Source organism: Condylura cristata, unplaced genomic scaffold, assembly GCF_000260355.1.
Source record: "Condylura cristata isolate star-nosed mole 26May11 unplaced genomic scaffold, ConCri1.0 scaffold00009, whole genome shotgun sequence".
Lineage (NCBI taxonomy): Eukaryota > Metazoa > Chordata > Mammalia > Eulipotyphla > Talpidae > Condylura > Condylura cristata.
In genome coordinates this window covers 29149849-29168607 of record NW_004567110.1, presented here as the reverse complement: position 1 = coordinate 29168607, position 18759 = coordinate 29149849, and the positions used below count along the sequence as shown (strand labels likewise).

General features: G+C 47.5%; 1 protein-coding gene across 2 annotated transcripts in view; it reads left to right on the top strand.

Annotated features, from left to right (window-relative positions):
* Positions 1-18558, top strand: part of PTDSS1 (phosphatidylserine synthase 1) — a 51079-nt gene extending 32521 nt beyond the window's left edge. Inside the window, exons 7-13 of one of the 2 annotated variants that reach the window (XM_004679710.2) lie at positions 294-435; positions 1437-1549; positions 3928-3993; positions 9356-9455; positions 14528-14596; positions 15243-15312; positions 17451-18558. In XM_004679710.2, coding sequence (XP_004679767.1) covers positions 294-435; positions 1437-1549; positions 3928-3993; positions 9356-9455; positions 14528-14596; positions 15243-15312; positions 17451-17560 — 670 coding nt within the window. In that variant the 3' untranslated portion in view covers positions 17561-18558. The remainder of the gene's footprint in view (positions 1-293; positions 436-1436; positions 1550-3927; positions 3994-9355; positions 9456-14527; positions 14597-15242; positions 15313-17450) is intronic. The other variant, XM_012723074.1, reaches the window with a different exon arrangement.
* Positions 18559-18759: the final 201 nt, after the last annotated feature.

Below are 18759 nucleotides of genomic sequence, written 5' to 3'. Positions count from 1 at the left end.
CGGTGCCAGTGGTTGTCTTTAATGCCTCTCAGTGTCTCTTGTCACCGTTTCCAAACTCCAAGCCTCTCCTGGCTCTCCACTCACCTGCCCTGTGCCCTGTTCCAAACCCTTCTGGAAGTTGAGTGTGCCGCTACAGCAGTGAGTAGAGACCACTGTTGCAGACAGTTCAAATAGAAAAGAATCTTTCTGTTTCAAGTATTTGTGGTAGAGTCAATACCCAGTTTTCTCTTGTTTTGATGTTGTTTCCCTTCCTTCTCTCTCTGGATTGTCACTGGCGCCATCTCTTCTTGCAGGGACATCCACACCACCACGGGGAAAATCAAGAGAGCTGTGCTCCAGTTCACTCCTGCCAGCTGGACCTATGTTCGATGGTTTGATCCCAAGTCTTCATTTCAGAGAGTGGCTGGAGTCTACCTTTTCATGATCATCTGGCAGGTATTTTTTTTCAGGTGCCCAAAACTAGGGACAGGAAAAGAAAAATAAAAACCATCCAGGAATTCAAAGTTATTCTCAGTTGACATCGCTAACAGATGATCTAATAGTCTGCAGTTGACATGTAGCGTGATAGAAGAAAGTTTATTTATTGTAGTAAAGTTTTGCTTCCTTTGTAAAGACCTTTGAAAATATAGATCTTAGAATTATGAATTAAAACCATTAAAATTCCCTGTGGAAAGCTGGTGGTGAGCCCTCTATCAGCCATTAGGTTGCTTTGCAGAATGATCAAAAAAACAAATGAGGTGGCTTTTTCTTACATTCTCAATCAGTGTTTGATTTTTAGAGCTGTGCTTCAGCTGTTCCCCTGTGGGCAATGTGTAGGAGCTCAGGGAAGATTAGTCATCTGATGCGCTATGCCAGGATGCCAACCTCTAACCCTGGGGATGCACCCTACCCCTCAGTGAAACGTGGACTGACGCTGCACATTTTGCAGCTGCCTTTTGTTACGGATCTCCTCAGTTCCTGACATGTCCTGGACGTCCATATCATCTCTCAGTGCTTTTTTAGGTTGTCAGAGCACTTACTTTCCTGCAGTCAGACTTCCTGCAGACCAGGCCTGACTTCTGCGGGGCTGCCTAGGTGCTCCCTGGCATGTACCTATTTTCATAATTTCTGCTGTTCTCAAAGCAGCTCACCCTACTGTCCCAGCAGATCACTCACGTGACCCAAGGGACAGTCACAAACCAGGAAACTTGGCCAAATGGCTGATGCCCATATGTTCCCCTCCTTCCACCCAGCAACTGTCCCTGCACCCCCATCTGGTTGGTGTCCATATTGTACTGGCTACCTTGTTTGAATAGCAACCTTCAGAAGACCCTGTGTAGGTCTGAAAATGCTTTGTGCATACGAGTTATTTTTAGCTGTAAAATGACCAACTAAGGAATCTATGAGTATGAGTTGGCAGGAAGGATTGAACTGACTAATTCCTCCTTCTTTTTCAGCTGACTGAGTTGAATACTTTCTTCCTGAAACACATCTTTGTGTTCCAAGCCAGTCACCCATTAAGCTGGTGTAGGATTCTCTTTATTGGAGGCATCACAGCTCCCACAGTGAGGTAACTTCTACACGCCTGGCTGTCTCTGAGCATGGTGCCTGTTTTACGTTGTTCTGCTAGTTAACATAAGGGAATTTCCATGGGCTAGTAAGTTTCCATGAAAACATCATTTTAAAGAACTGTACCTCTGAAATATGAAGTAAATATTTTATTCCCAGACCTCGGTAACAACTGAGAACAAGCAGCTGACCATTGATTTCAAACCACTTTACAGTTCCACTGCTGCTGTTTGTTTGTTTGTTTGTTTTTGATCTTATGATATCCTGTTTCAAAATGAATAAGCAAATAAGCAGCAGTGGTGCCGCTCATTTTTTAAAATGAGATTATGGGAAAATACAGAAGTTTATATGGTGGATTTGAAGTCCAGAGCGGTATTATTTTTAGAATAAGTGTTATTAGCTCTTAGAGCCAATAAGTTCATTTTCTTTTATTTTTAAAACTTATTTCTAGTCGTGCTCTGGCTATGATTTATTACAGTGAAAGAGGATACAAAACAAAATCAGCAATGGGAAAGGCAAGTGTAGGGTGTGGTCCGGGTGAAACCAGATACAGACAACCAAGACCCTTCCCAGTGGTCATTTCCTGTCCAGAAGCTCCTTCCTGTTGTCCACCAGGACTGAGCAGCTGAGAGAGGCTCTGGTGTTGGTGCAGGTACTCCTGGCGTTCTGTAGGGCCCCAGGTGTGAGTTAGAGACTGTCCCTCACATCAGCTCTCAGTGACCTGCCAAGGGAAACATCATCATTTTTCCTGTTTAGACACAGCACTTGGGCTTTATACCTGATATAGAGTTACGCATTGATCAGTAACAATACCAACAATCTCTGCGCTGTTGACACAGATATGAACGAAGCAGTTAAAAGTTTTTCAGAAGCTATAGGATAACTTAATTCATCATTTCCCATGCACTTGCAAAACAGTCAAGTAGAGGGCCCCCCTTGCCAAAGGGAGTGGGTATTCTTGGTCAGACAGATGTCCCCTGCCCCACTCCAGCCAACACCTCTTCTTGTCATCAGTCATTATTACAAACATATACCTCTGAACCTATTCCCAGATCAGGGATTGAATAAACCAAATAAAACACAGCTGAGCCCTTTAGAATTAGGCCCACAATTCCATCTCTTTTTATTATGAACCAAACTGGAACATGGGACATTGGGATGCAGCAGCCCTTTAACACTTCATAGGTTGGAGTCTATTGAAGTAGTAAACTCGTTAAGTGCTGACCTCTCCCCCCTTTCCTTACTCTCCCCCCTGCTGGAACCACCCTCCCTCAGCTAAAATTTAATTTTGAGGTTCATGATTATGATCAGAAAAGGTGAACAGCAGTTCCTTCAGAAAATTCAGAGCAATCAATCTAAGTCACTACAAAGAGGAAAAAATTACTTTTTATGAAACAGAATTGTTTGATTTGTCATGGAATTTCACTGTGATCAGGATTCTCTGACCTCCAAATATGATGAGCTCCTGCTTCAGGTGCTGCCTCTGGAGGGATGGATTATGTTTTGGGGGGATCCATGAGATTCTGAGGCTGTGCTGTCCGATGTAGCAGCCACTTGCCACGGTGTTGCTCTGGAGCACAGAAACGTGGCCCGTCTGCATGGAAATGTGCCGTACACATGAAATACAGATTTGGATTTCAAAGACACAGTACACAGAAATACAAAACACCTCTTCTATGTTCTCAACATTAAGATGAAGTTTTTTGTTTCTTTTATTTTTTTCCAAACAACTACTGGAAAACTGAAGATGGCATTTGTGGCTCATATTGTTGCCCTTGTGGGCATGCTTCACCTCCATTTCATTGGCCCCTCTACTCAGCAACGAGATACTACTAGGGTCCCCTTCCAACAGTGCACGTACATTGTTATGTTGTTAATGAGAAAACTCCCCTACCTGAAGTGGAGCGAGGCAGCATTATTGGAGGAACAACTTTTGTTGTTTCACATGAAATAAGTTTCCAGGAGCCTATCAGTGATGTTGAGTGAGGACCTACTGTTATTCCAGGTTATGATCTTTGTCCTGGAGAGAACGGAGTGACAGACACTGGTTTCCATAGTGTAGATGACCCTCTGTGTCTCCACAGAGGGGGGCTAAAGTGCCCTCCTAAGGTTGCTTTGGCCCAAGACTGTGGGGTCCGTTGCAGAATCACAACTCCCTGTGCCAATGATCAGGTTCTTAAAATCTGATTCCCTCACTCTGCCCTAAACCCAGACACTAAACTTATTGGGAACTGGCCTCCTCACTCCTTACCGCAGGCAGCTTGGGTTTGTGGAGCAGGGGTATATTTTTTATGTCCACTCTGTCAAGCGTGATTTAACTCTGTATTGACTTGCTGGTCTTCCAGAAGCTCTCAATGAATTCCACCTTTGTTCTTTCAGACAGTACTACGCATACCTCACCGACACGCAGTGCAAACGCGTAGGAACACAGTGCTGGGTGTTTGGGTGAGTAACCTGTTAATGTGGAGATTTAAAACCCACTCAGGCCTCTGAATTTCTTTGGTTGTTGCTAAGGCCTGAGGTAAGTACTTTTTTTTTTTTTAAAGACTTATTTACTGATGCATACAGAACTGGGGTACAAGCCAGAGGTACAAGGGCGATAAGAGCTTTCACCAGAAACAGAGTGGGGAACAGAACAGGTGGACTGACAAAGTACACTGCTGAGGGGAGCAGAGGGCAGGTCAGGAGATGTCTGTTGCTCCATGTGGGTCATCTCCTGGGCAGGCGGGGATCGAACTCATGCTGAAGTGGCTTTAGCTTTTTAGTGTTGTGTTTTAACCTGTTGTCCCACCAGGAAGGGCCTAAGGTAATCCAGTTTTCCCATGAAGGCAGGTGAATATGATTTGCTTGGTTTTTCATATATTCTTTTATTTGTAACAGTCTCTCTTCTCACTTAAGTTTGGAGTAGATTTTTGGGAAATTACAGAAAGAAGAAACAGAAACTCCTTTTTAAACAAGTGTTAAGAAATCAGAAAATGCTTCTAGCATTGAATTCAGTGTCCTTGTTTGATTAAATAAAATAGAAAATGGGTTTGAATTCCATGATAAGTTCAGGACATGACCTTGTGATGGATTTACCCACTCTTCATGTTACTTTCACATCCAAAAGATTCCTCAAAACAGCCCCTTGTTACTTACTAAGATACAATCTTATTTCAGAGAGGATGAACACACAGTCGGGTGGCCATAATTAGTTGTCTTGTTACAGATACAAATGCTGTATTTTCATTTGCCCTACCTTAAATGTTTTGACAGAGACCATGGGTCATCTAGTAAGCCCCCCCCCCCATTTTAACTGTGACCCTCCTTAGTATGTCAGCTATGCCATTCTTGTATTTAAACATCATCAGTAATTTACCATGCTGTTTAACAGCCGAAGTTCCAGAGATGTCCAGCAGATCTGTGCTTGACGTTCATTTCTTTGGTAACAGATTCAGGATTTGGTCTGGGGTCTAAATTGGCTACAACAGTATAATGAAAACCCCTAACAGGGAAGAAATGGTAACTTTCAAGAAATTTTTAAACAGAATTTTTTCCCCCAGTTAAAATGTTCATGTTGATGTAACTCAGAAAAGAAGAAATTAAAGATCATCTGAAATCTTTTCTTCTAAGCATTTCTATGTGTGTGTGAGTCAGATTCTGTGAGGTTTACTGCAGGTAGATTTAAGAAGATCCCTCCTCTGCACCCCCCTCCCCCAAAGTCAAAGGGCCATTGTCATTGGTCTCTCATAAATTTTGTGAGGTAAGCTGATTTTGCTACCCAACAGTGATTGCAACTTCAAATATCATCAGCTGGATCAGACCCCCATTATTTAGTGATCTAGTGGGAAAGAGCATTTACTTTTGAGTGCAATTTCTCCTGCACACACAGTAGAAGGGAGGGCAGTGGGCTTTCCTTCTTACAGTCTTGTCCAAGGAAGAAGTGATTACTCCACCATTTGAGTTCCTCCTGCTGCCTCTCAGATGCTACTTCAACATGTCCTTCCCCCTTGATACTCAAAGGTCCGTGGCAAAGACTTACTCTACTGCCAGTGCATAATTTTCCACTGAACTGTCTCTGTTCATCTGTTTAGGGAGGGAGATATAAATCAGAGAGAGAGGTAACGTTACAGCACAGTTTCTAATTAGGCAGCCAAAAATGATAATCCTGGCGGTGGGAGAAATGGCAGTTAAACTAGGCCGAGTAGTTAGTGCATCCTGCGGCAGAGCTGTGCCAAGATCTGCTTGAAAAGTGATAGAAGAAAATAAAATGCGAAGGAGCGAGGTCATTTGGCTTACTCAGCATGTTTGAGATTTGAGCACTCCCAGATTAGTGGTATCAAGATTAATGAATCTTGAGAACCGGTGGGCCACGCTGAGAGATAGCAAATCCCTTTTCACAAATGTCACACCGTGACCTACCCTGGTGGGACGACAACTCTGGCAAGAGCTGCCTTCTACAGGCCAGTCCCGTCAGCAGTGCGCCTTTCTGAATGTTTGCTCAGGGACGGGGGGGCCCTTCCTCCCCGCCCTGTCCACTGCTGTCCCTTCTTCCCTCCGGCCTCCCTGGTGCCCTTAGTTTGTCTTTACTTCCTCGTTTCCGTCAAAAAGTAGTAGCTGCCTTACAGCTTTATTTCCACTGATTTCAGGCTTTGGTGGCCTTAGCAAAGGGAGCAGAGAAAGAGCACCCCCTGTGGCAACATTTGACTTCTGCCCTTGGGGAAATGGAAGGTCAGGGCTAGCTGAGGCATCTTTCCCACCACTCCGTGTCTTCTCTTCAAAAGGGCACTTTTCTCTCCTGTAAATATTACACCCTCACAAAGTTGGTGTTAATTACCCGCGGCTGTAAGGAAACACGACTTACACTATGACCTCCTGCAGTTGTACCATTGATCTGAGCTTTTAAGCTTTTTGTACTTGAATGTGCTGTGCACAGTGGAGATAGGGCTTCTTCCAGTGAGGGAATAGGAACCCCACCAGGGAGAAAGCTGCCGCGTGGAAAAGTTGGCTCCTTTTCTATTTAGAAAGTCACATTACGCCACGTCGGCTCAGTGGGAGGATGGAGGCCAGACCCCTGTGGACACATCCCCCAAATGTGTGCCAGAGGTCACCTTCTACACTCCCACCTGGTAATAAGAGAGAACTGGCTGGTTTGTGAAGGAGGAGGTGTGATCACTTGGCCCTGGAAGCTCTGTCTGTGGTGGAGTGAGGAGTCACTTTCCTTGAAACAGTCATGGGGAGGGTAAGGGCCAACTTTGCCGAGGGGTCCCCAATCTGTCCTTGCCGCCGTCCCAACCTGGCAAGTTTCCCTCTGCGTTATGCTTCCACTCCAGTAGTCTGGACTTCTCTGTGCAAAGTCACTCCCTAACCTGGAAGTCTTTTCTCCATCCTCTCTTTCCACAGCACTTGCCATCTTGAAACTGTCTTTTTCCTTGTCAACAGCGGTCCTGTCATCCTGCTTTTCTGTTTCTCAGTTTCCTTTGCTGGCTTCCCATTCCCCTCCACAGCCTGCTGGAGTTGTGCTGTTTGGGATGGGAGCTCACTGAAGGGAACAGACGACTCTGCCCGTGCCTAGCCCAGCTCACTTCCTGCAGAGAGCTGCCTTTGCAAACATTGATCAGAACTGGAGCTTTGCTCCTGAGCTCTGGGAACATTGCCTGCCCCTGTGTGATGCTACACTGGCTGTGTCACGGGACACATGTCTGGTTTCTACTCCTGGAGAGTCAGCTCCTAGCTGGCTGGCTCCAGAGTGGCTCTCCCTCCCATGAAGCTGTTCCCATGATGATGCCTTGTGCAGCCAGCCAAGCAGTCTTTGTGGGTGCCAGTGGGTATGGTATCGTCAGACTCCAAGAGCAGGGTTGTTGGCAAAGGGAAAATATCTTCAGCTTGTCAGAGTTGGCTTGTGTGCCCCGGACCACACAGAGCCTTGCATGTGCCTCCCTGAGTGTCTGTAGGAGCCTGCCCACGTTCTTGATTCACTCAGTGCACAACTCCTTACCCTGGGCTCTGCATTAATGATCACTTTATTCCTACCCTGTCTCCAAAGAGCAGGCTCCCCGGAGTGGGGAGCTGGGAATGTCCCCAAGTCTTCTAACCTTAGGATAGGAGTCTCTGTGCTTCTCCAGGCAGTGGCCCCCGGCAGCCGAAATATCGATGTGCTCTCCCCTTATAACTCATGGTCAGGAGGCCACTGGCTTCAGAAGATAGGTGCCCAGAGTGGGTTCCAGCCAGCCCGCTGACCTCCTGGCTCCAGCGGGTAACCATCTGGAGCCTCATGACCACAGGGTGGCAAGGCCATTTGAGGGAGGCCCCAGGTGACTCCGTAGACTTGAGTATCCAGGAAGCTCTCGCAGTATCTTGTCTGACTGAAGGGCAGCTGTCCCCTCACCTGTTCTTGCCTTCAAGCTCTGAACCTTTGTAGAAGTCTATTTTTTATATTCACGAATACATAGAACACAGGAGTGACATTTTTCCATGATTTAATTAGTGGGTAAAACATAATCTTTACAAAAAAACTTTTTTTTTTTTTAAGATTTATTTATTCATACAGAACTGGGGTACAGGCCAGAGGCTCAGGGGCGGTGAGAGGATTCACCAGTGACAGTGGGGAGCAGAACAGGCAGATCGATGAAGTACACTGCTGAGGGGAGCAGCGGACGGGTCAGGAGAGGTCTGCCACGCCATGTGGTCTCCTCTGGGGCAGGCGGGGATCGAACTCATGCTGCAGTGGCTTTAGCCTCCCGGTGCTGCGCTTCAACCCGCTGTACCACCGGGGAGGGCCACAAAAAAAACATTTTAAGTATTTTGTGAAATTGCTTACAAATCAAGAGATGATCAGGTACTTAGGTTGCCATCAAAAGTGGAGGATATTGAATCTGGACGTCTGTAGAAGGCTGAGGGGTGGGACTGCTTTCTTCGGAGTTCTTGGAAGGCTCAAACTTGTGCTGGACTGCTGGAGGGTGGCCTGCGTGCCAAGGGTGGAAGGAGGTGGATTCCAGCCTGAGACCAGGAGAAGCTGGAGCGGTTGAAGCTGAGCGGTGGGATAAGCCACCCAGGGCGGTGGTGGGCTCTGTCTGTCTACCACACAGATGTGGCCACCCTCCCGAGGGCCACAGAGGCTCTGAGCCAGATGGCACCAAGTATCCTCAGCTATTCAAATTAAGATTTTGGTTTGGGAGCTGCAGGATGAACAGGCACAGCACAGAGGATTTTGAAGGAAATGAAAATATTCTGTATGATCCTATAATGGTGGGTATACTTGTCAGTGTACGTTTGCGTTTGATACCGCATGTGAACCCTAAGGTACACCATGGACGAGGGGGGATAACAGTGTGTTAAAGTAGGTTCATCAGTTACAATACATGTGCCCTTCTGCTTGCGGGGAGACTGCATGTGGAGAGCGCTGGGTATGTGGAAGTTTGTTTTCCTTGCGATTTTGCTGTGAATCTAAAACAGCCTTGAGACAGCGCTCCTGCCTGCCTTTGAGTGTGCAGGTGTCTCTTTCCTCTCCTTTCCTAATAAGCCAATTCTTTTAAAATGTAAAGGTGAAATAAAATAATTTTTGAAGTCTTAATAAAAAGAAAAGGGGGGTGACAATAAAACTAACTTGTTATTAAATCACATGTATGCTATTTCTGAAGACAGTGCAGCAGGCTAGAACAATGTCATTTGGTGGGGGACCAGCCTGTAGTTTTTCAGACAGAACTCTTGTGACCAGTTAAGCTTTTGGATGGAATAATGTACAATTTTGGTGGACCAATGTATATTTCTATCAACCTATGTTGCTCCAGCATGATAAATTAATATTTGACCTGTTGTTTTCTAATAGGGTCATTGGCTTCCTGGAAGCTATTGTCTGCATAAAATTCGGACAAGATCTCTTCTCTAAGACCCAAATACTCTACGTCGTGCTGTGGCTTCTTTGCGTGGTAAGTTAATACGTTTTACCTGAAAGTGTCTCTAAAGTTCAAGGTTGAAACACATGGACCCCGGACAGCCTCATGAGTAGCCTTGGCTGGGTCTGGTCTGATGCTCTTGGCAGATGCCACATGCTTGTGTTTAGGAATTTGTCAGCCTGTGCTAAGAGTATCAGGCCTGCCCTGAAGGGACACGGCTAGCTCCAGAGCGCCAGAACATGTGTGTAGCTTCATAGGGTTTATGTGCAAGACGACAGGTTGCAGTGTATAGGGAATGTGACTAGTCCTAGAGGTGAGCATACCTGGCCGTTCACAGGTCAGGCCCGTGCAGGTGAGCTCTTCGGCGGGGACGAGCCAGCCCCACTGTCCTGTGGCTTTTCCCTCTTTTCAAATGAAATAGATCTTAACCAACTTAAACATTTGGTGTCTGCCCCTCTTATTTTATTTTGGAAGAGTTCTTATTTTACATTTATGTTTAAATCCTTTGTTTTACTTAGTCTAGAAATTTACCTAGGGCTTTTTTATAATCATAGAAAATTTCAAAGCTATTTGCAAGTAGATGGAACGGATGACCGTCCTGTGTTCATCAGTTTCCACAACTAACAACTTTATAACCCCTTCTCACTAGCCTGACCCTGACTTATTTCAAGCGGCTCCATCTTGACTATTTCAGGAGGTATCTCCCAAGAAGATAAGCATGCTTTTATTTGTTTAAGGCAAGTGCCATGCTATTATCATAGCTGAAAACAATTTAACATTAATGCCTTAATACTATCAAGTAGCTAATAAATGTCCAAGCCAATATTTTCTTCAATTTTATACTTTTAGCAGCTGTTGAGACCCACCTTCGCCCATCACGCCTGGCTGGTGTGCCTTTCCACCTTCATCTGTAGTTTTGTTCTGTCTCTAGTTCACTCATTTTTGCAGTTTATTTGTTGGGGGAAAAAACAGCTCTTTTATCCCGTAGCTTTTCCCACAGTCTGGATTTTGCTGGCTCCATTCTATCCTGTAACTTAACAGATTTCTTTGCCCTATGTATGTTCTGTAAATTGGTAACTCAAACCAGAGGTTTAATCAGATTAGGTCTTTTTTTCTCTTTTGACAAGACTAAACTTTGTGTTTTAAAAGTGTTTTGACTGCCTTGCATGGTACCTATTTTTAGGAGTACTTGTCAGACATCCTGCTGGTACCAGGCGCCTTAAGCCTGTTCTGCCCTGTTTTATCTTGAACAATAAAAAGGGAATGATGATCTCCTTTGTATTTGAACTCCAGAATTAAGGTTTGAATGAATTTTTTACATCCCAGTGAGATGAGCTAGAGGGATCATTTAGGGGACTGTGTCAGATGTGCCTGGTGCGCTTCTCAGGCACCTGCTGCGGACGAGGGCGGAGATGGTGCCGTCCTCACCTAGTGCTGAGGGCTGCGAGGAGCACAGAGAGGTTTGAAGGAGGTGAGACTCCCCGGAGAGTTACAGGCTGGCTGAGGGGCCAGCAGACAAGAAGCTGGGCCTGTGCCCAGTGCCCCAGGAAGATGGCAGCCTGTTGGGGGAGTGAGAGTGAGGAGAACAGACGTGCAGAGAAGAGGAAGGGGTATCTGCTTAGGCTAAAGGTTTTTTAGTGAGAAAAGCCTTTTATCTCAGCCTGGCAGGAAGGAAGATGAAAGAGGTATGTGGTCTGAAGGAGTTGCAGGGCCCTAGGTGAGAAGTGACTAAGACTGAACCAAAGCTACCTGTTCTAGTAAAAAAGGGGATGTGTCAGAGAAACTGTTGAAAGGAGATGAATTTGATTCAGGAGTACTGGAGTTGGAGAGATCTTTAGAATTTCAAATTTCTTGTATTATTGGAAACTGGTCTCCGAGCTGGGAGCTACTGGATTAGGTAGGAGGGAAAAAGTGTGGGGGTGAGGGTGTAATTTAGGGGAGCAGCTGCATATAGAGGCCAGGCTGAGGCTGAGAAGCTAGAGAGTGCTCTCAGTGACGAGTGCCATGGCGGTGGGCCTGGCTCAGAGAGAGGCTAGGGTGAGCGGTCTCCACTGGCCATCACAGTTATTAAAGAAGATTGGAAACAAAGTCTCATACTTTTTCATATTTATTTGACATCAAGATTGATCTCAATAGAGATGTGAGCACTATTCAATAAGATAGCATAAGGTTGGGTCTCCCTGGTGGCTCAAGGGGTTAAGTCTCAGCACTATGAAGCTATCCACAGCCTCTGTTGCACAAGTTGGATCCCTGGCCAGGGAGGTGACCCACATGGTGCAGCAGACCTTTCCTTTCTCTCCCACTGCTCCCCTCAGCAGTGTATTTCAATAGGTCTACCTGTTCTGCTCCCTACTCTGTCTCTGATGAATCTTCTCACTTCCAGCACCTCTGGCCTACACCCCAACTCTTGTATGCACAAATAAATAAACTTTTTAAAAAAAGAGAGAGAGCACGAGGTTATGCTGTGCTTCCCCACTACTTAAAAACAGCCCCCTTGAGCCCCGCCCCCCGCCCCAGTTATTCCCCCGGTGTGATGAGACAGCACATCCAGAGCGTGAGATTAATATGGAAGCAAAGACCCCTTGTGCTTGGGAACAGGCTTCCCCAGCACAGTGGTCTGACCTGTCCTTGTAAGCTTGCACGCTCACATTGCCCACAGGAGGCTGGGCTGGGGCCCAGGCCCTCCCGGCTTTCCACCCATCGTCCTGGACCACCTTGGAGCTTGTTCCACATATTTTTCTTCTCTGTCACTAAACAAAATCTGAATGATTACTATTTTAAATCCAGGCCTTGACATTTTAAGTGGAGACATGCATAGATTTGCACAGGTGTGACTACACACCCATAAATTACAAGCTTTTGGTCTCCTGGGACAAGTGGAAAATGGGCTTCTATACCCAGACGAGTGGTAAATCTGGCACCCACAGCAGACCCTTTGTGTGGCAATCGTGATGATAAGCACCTGTTGCTCGCCACCTGTCAGGGTTTGTGTGCTGGCTGGGAAGCCAGTGCTGCCATGTCTGCTGCCCCTGCCACTGCCCTGCCCTCCCAGGGCTGCACAGGGAAGGCAGAGCCCACACGTGTGCCCTCTGGTGGGCAGAATGCACAACGACAGCTAGCCCGTCCTGGCTCCTGGCTCCCTTGGAAAAACCGCTGCTCTGGCCAGTGTCCCCCACCCCCACGGCATGGCCACTGTCCTCCTGCTGGCCCTGTGGGCCCCAGAGTGACCTGTTTGCTTTGTAAAGACAGACCGCATACAGACATTACACACTCAAGATCTCTAGTCTTCCCTTCTGTTTCCATGGAGGAAAAGGGTAGGTGAATATCTGTGTTCAAGGTGAGAAGTAGTTTTCATTTTATCATTTCAACACATTAACTTTCTGCTTTGTTTTTTGATAGTGGCATGTGATCTTTTTTTTAAAAAATGAAAATGCCAGCTCCAACCATCCCTTTACATATGGGTTTAATATAAAATGGACAGGGGGAGGAGGAACCTCTTCCTGTTTCTTGCCATCTCTCCCTCATAGTCAGGGATGAAAGTGGAAGGGGAAGGTCGGTGGGGTCACATGGACTCCTTTTTTGACACTGATGAGGAAACTGTCGCCCAGCAGACAGTACATGTGATTGACTCAAGGAAGTGGGCCAGAGCTAGACAGCAAGCTGCAGAAGTAACAGTTCACACCTCTGCCTCCCCCTCCCCTACCCCCAGACGGGGCCATGGGACATTGCTGCAGGCTGTTCCACCATGCTTTTCTTTCTCTGGATCGCATGAGTGGCCAGAGACCTGAAAGTGTGCAGATAGAAAGTCACTGTTTATCATGACAGCCGTCCCTAAAACTTGGGTGGAGACGTGCCTGCTGGCTCCAGTTCTGCTGCACCACAGCGGTGACAAGGACATTTCCCCTCCGCTGTGAAATGAGGGGAGCTGGACTTAATGAATTCCGAGGTGACCCTCTCAAAAAGATCCAAAGTTATGATTCATGAAATAATAAAAACAGTGCCCTCCAGAAGAGAAGATTCCAGTACGACCCCATGGCTGTCCCCACGGTTAGGACCAGGTAACAGGACCCCCGCAGGAAAAGGGAATGCATAGCATTCCGTCACAGTTAGATGATGAGGATGGTTTGGTGTTCCTTAGGGAAGAAACTCTAAAACATGGAATCCCCAAGAAATGTAATGGTGCAACAAGCAGTCGTTTAGTCTGGCCGATTTGCTTACTGTTGGGCGTAAGGCCTGGGGCAAGAACCAGCCGAGATCCATCCCCCCTGCTCCCGCAGGCCTTCCCTCCTCCACCACTTCGACGCCCAGAAACTTCTCCCAGTTTTCAATGTTCTCACATTTTTATGCTTTGGACTCTTGCAGATGCTATTTTCCCTCTCACTTTGAGGGCGTTTTAGGGACTGGTGCAGGGTGGGTGGGGGTACTAAGGTGGAGGTACCCCCCCCCCCGCATGGGAGGGCTCCTGAGCACGGCTTCTCACTTTCAGTAGCCTACAAGGCATTTTTATTTGCTCTTTCCCTACCCAAACAAGAAAAGCAAAAGCAACAGAAACTGGGGTGAGGTGCAAAACCCAGGGCCACACCGTCCTGCTTTGCTTCCCACACAGGGCTTCATTTCTCAGTGCGCCCTCTCCAGCAATTCTGTGACCTAGACTTACATGCTGAAGTCCTTTTCCCACAGAAGCTGACAAATTTGAGTCCTTTAACTCTCCAGTGGGTGGGAGGGTGGGGGGGGATACGGTGGCCAGGATGGGCCTTTAAAAGCCAGTAATGACGCGCCTGTCATCAGGAGAACCTGCCAGGCTGCCCCACAGGCATCCCGCCTCACTCTGCTTCTGAAGAGGACCTTGTATTCCAGCACGGTCACGGTGGTGGCTGCAGTCTCTTCATGACTCCTTGTCGGAAGCTTCGGGGCTGCATCCTCCTCTCCTCTCGTGTTCCAGGCCTGCCGTGTCCAGCCGTGTTGTAGCAGGGGACCCAGGAGAGGTGGCAGAGATGCCTCGAACTGTCTCACACATGCCCACCCAAAACCTGGCGTGGTAGCAAACGGAGTGTTTCTGTGCAACATCATTTCTTAAACAGCTTTGTACTCATCTTTCCCTTCAGGCTTTTACCACCTTCCTGTGTCTGTACGGCATGGTCTGGTATGCAGAACACTACGGTCACCGAGAAAAGGTACAATGAAGAGCAGAGATGGCCCTTGTTTAGAGTGAGCATGTCCTGCATGGAGCCTTGGCCTAGAGCGTGTTCACTGGGGAGGGCTCAGTGGCTGCCGGGAGAGTCCATCTTGACACCCTAGACACTTGTCCAGTCGGGATTCACTCCCAAGCTCTGCTGCCCATGTCTGTGAGTGCCCTCTCCTGTGGGTCTATATTTTTATCCTCCTTTATATAAGGAGTTGGAAACTTTCAACAATATGCTTGTTTAAACAAAAAATTGTGAGAGCCAGTGTTTGGATACACAGGTTTTATTCAGACCTCTTCCCACAACCCACTTGGGGTTCCCCATCACAAAACCCACCTATGGGTAGGGATGAGGGTTAAGCAGGGAAGAGATGTGAATAGATCACATCTATAGCCGTCTTAGCTGCTGTACTTTTTTTTTTTTTTTTTTAGTGAAAATAATAGCTTTTACCTTTTGTCTAAGCAACTAAAGGCACTTTTTAGATTGATTCTGCATCACCTGCAGCTAGTCTTAGTCTTGGTTTGACAGCTGAGAAGCATGGGCATGAGTTGGGGTTCACACCAGAGAGGCCAGACAGGCAATCCCTCATCCCTGGGGATACTGGAAATTGCAGGACTGAAGCCTCCCCTCTCCCTAGACTTACTCGGAGTGTGAAGATGGCACCTACAGCCCAGACATCTCCTGGCCTCACGGAAAAGGTACAAAAGGTATCTCTTTCTTATGTTCATTACTTAAAACTTTTGGGGGCCTCTGCCACCCAAGTAAGGAGATTTAGAGTCCATCTTTCGCTACTGAATATTGGTAACTACATATCTGAACAGTCAGTAGCCTGCTATCAGGCTACTGCCGTTAATTATTATTATTATTTTAAAGATTTATTTTTTTATTTGCGCATACAGAAGTGGGGTACAGGCCAGAGGCTCAGGGGCGGCAAGAGGCTTCACCAGAGACAGAGCGGGGAGCAGAACAGAAGTACACTGCTGAGGGGAGCAGCGGGCAGGTCAGGAGAGGTCTGCCACGCTATGTGGTCACCTCTGGGGCAGGCAGGAATCGAACTCATGCGCAAGTGGCCTTTGCTTCTTAGTGCTGTGCTTCAACCCGCTGCGCCACCAGGGAGGGCCCTGCCGTTAATTATTAATGAAACATGGAGGGTACTCAAAGGATCTCCCCAAAGTAACTTCAGAAGAAAAGGCTCCCCATAGCTCTGCCTTTTCTAAAGTGAAATTATTCCAACATTCCCTCCACCTCAAGCACCTGAGCTGACGGAAGATTCTAAGATTCTTCCTCGTGGCTTTCATGGTGAGTGAAAAGGATTAGGGGGAGTGGTGTGCCAGGATGGGCCTTAAAGAGGTGGCAGATCGATGGCATCAGATTTCCTGAGGAGGCAGCCAGGGTAAGGTGGACTTGCAGTGGGCTTAGGGTCCGCCCATCAGCCTCTCTCTAAAGAGCATTTTGGATAAAGACTTGGGGCCACCTGGTTTTTTTTTAAATAATTAGGCTTGTGCAGTCACAACACGGAGGAGGTTGCACTGCACGATTCCTTGAGCATCCTCCTGTGCTGAAGGGGGCTGGCAGTAGGGGGAACATCACCAATGCCTGAGTCTGACTTTCAGCTCACAGGCTTGCTGAGAGAAGCAGAGGCAGGGAGAGGAAGGCGCTGCTGTGGTGTAGCTTTCCTGAGGACTTTGGGGTCAACCTTCATTCGAGTTCTCGGAAAACGCAGGCCAGCACCCTGCCAAGCTCCTGGGTGCCTTAGTGAGGTGGTTTCTCCTGAATCAGGATCTCAGTTGGTGACTTGTTCTGGAAGACTGGTCCGAGCCATTGCCTTACAGGGCCACTCTTGGCACCTCTCCCTGAACAGACGAAAAAGATGCCAGCTGCAGTAGGGATAGATGTAATGGTAGAGAGATATTTAAATGAGCAATACCCAATAATAGAAAAGGAAAACCTTTCAAGCGGTGGAAGATTCTCTGAGACCAAGCCAAAAACTGTTGACAGTGGAAAATAAAACTCTGGGAACTTGAATGATGTCCTGTGGGGCCAGGTCTAAGCCCTGGGGGACACAAACTTTTGCTTGGCTAGAGGCCAGGGCTTAGGCCATATGCTTCGTCTTGAGAGCAGAGCTAACCCAGTGCCAGGAAGTTCTCTGACATCTCAGGCCCTCGCCCCTCTACACAGAATCCTCTGCCCAGCTCCCTGGATTCCACCTTCCTTCTGCTGGATTCCTACTGATTGCTCAGCACTCAGCGCAGGAGGAAATCTTGTTCTGCTTAAGTCTCCCAGCTCCCAAACAATAGTGGCAGCAGTGATGTTGGCCTCTGGTTTATGAGCATCTTAGGGGCAGGTGGCACCTTCAGTGTGTGACTCCAGGGCACTCTGCCCTGAGCAGCAGGACACACAAGTGGCCCCAGATCTCACAGTAGAAGGCAGGGAATACCTTTAGCTTTGCAGAGATTAGAAACTGGTGTGGGAAATGTCAAGGTGTGGAAATCTAGTGATGCTTTCTTGTCTGCAAGGGGAGGATGGACCTCCGTGTTGTCTGTGTCCGCTGTTCCTTTGTACCTCCCTCTGGGCCCCCTCACCACTACCCCAGTGCACCTTACAGAGTGTGAATGTGGAGTTCTTCAGGACTGCCTTGCCTGCCCAGGCACCCCAGGCGCTGATTCAGTGCTGGGGCTTGTGCCTTGCCTGCGTTTATTACTGAGGCCACTAGGTGGAGTGCGAGTATCAGTGGAAGAGTTTGCACTGCCAGGCAGGCCTGCGGCCACTGCCTAGTGGTTAAGGGCGGCCAGTCCCAGGCATCCGGTAGCTCCCCATGACAGCATCTTCTGCTTCTTCTGGCCAGGTTCTGAGGACAGCCCACCCAAGCACCCAGGCAACAACGAGAGCCATTCTTCTAGGAGAAGGAATCGACATTCCAAGTCAAAAGTCACCAATGGAGTTGGAAAGAAATGAAAGACGCTGGTTGAGCAAAGATGTTCCAGAGAGTGCCTAGAACGGGGAGGGAACGGAACTCATTCGGACCTCCCTGTTAGGTCATAAACAAACTGCGCGATGGGAAGAGAGGGGACTTGGGGGGGGGAGGGGCCATTATTGGAGCGTGTAAGCCTGTTTCCACGCAGACCTGGCCTCAGCGGGGAGGTCATTGTCTGGGGTACTCGCCAGTTGGGGTTCTCCTCTAACTCCAGCCCTTGACATGCGGTCACCGGGAGCCGTGCAGTGTGGCACGGAGGGGTAGCTCTTTACTCAGAGTTGCGGAGAGCAGCTTTGTGCTTATGTGTGTTATGGATGCAGGTGACACACTTCTACCTGGATGAGGCATTCACTACGTGGTTAACGGACTGGTCATCAGTTTTGTTTTTTTGTTTTTTTTTTTTTTACGAATCTGCCTTTCACACTGAGTGACTGGCTGACGTGCAGGCCACTTTACTGTCTGTTGTTGTTATTTGTTTTTAATGTCAGGATACGTAAAAATCTTCAGAAGCCACTGCTGAACTGGAATGGGGAACGTGTCCCCACTCTTCTGAGGAAAAGAACAGGAGAGAGCTTTTATATTACTATTTAGCAACCTCATCCTCCTTTTAGGACCTTAATTAAACCACATGGCAGGTGTGAACCAGTCCGAGGAAAGTTAAGCTACCAACCTGGGATCCTGGGCTTCCGGTCAGAACCCCTTTGGTCCGTTGCACATGTCATTGTCCTGACGCTCCCACGGTGTACAGAAGCAAGCCTGTTGGAGAGGCATAAACACCATGGCTTCTCCCCCAGCCAGGTGCCTTCTACATTTTACTTGTCCTCCTTCCATGGTGTACTGCTGACGTTGTCTTAGTCTCACGTGAGGTGCTGGTGAGTATTACCTTTCATCCGTGCCATGCACTAGGCCTTTGCCCCAATAGTTCACCTCCAATGGATCCCTGTTTTAAATAAAATGATTCACATTCAAGCCCATCAAAGATCTGCCTCTGTAAACGATTTCTTTCTCTGTATCTTGCATTCTCAGTGGTGCTTTCCCCTGTTTGTAAGCAATCACTGTATTTTCCAAGACTTTAGGGTAATAGGAATAAAAGTCGTGAAAGGTGACAAGAGAAAAGGAAAACGTGCATTTTAGAGGGTTTACAGACAGATATGTCTGATTTCTTAACCTGCCCAAGTAC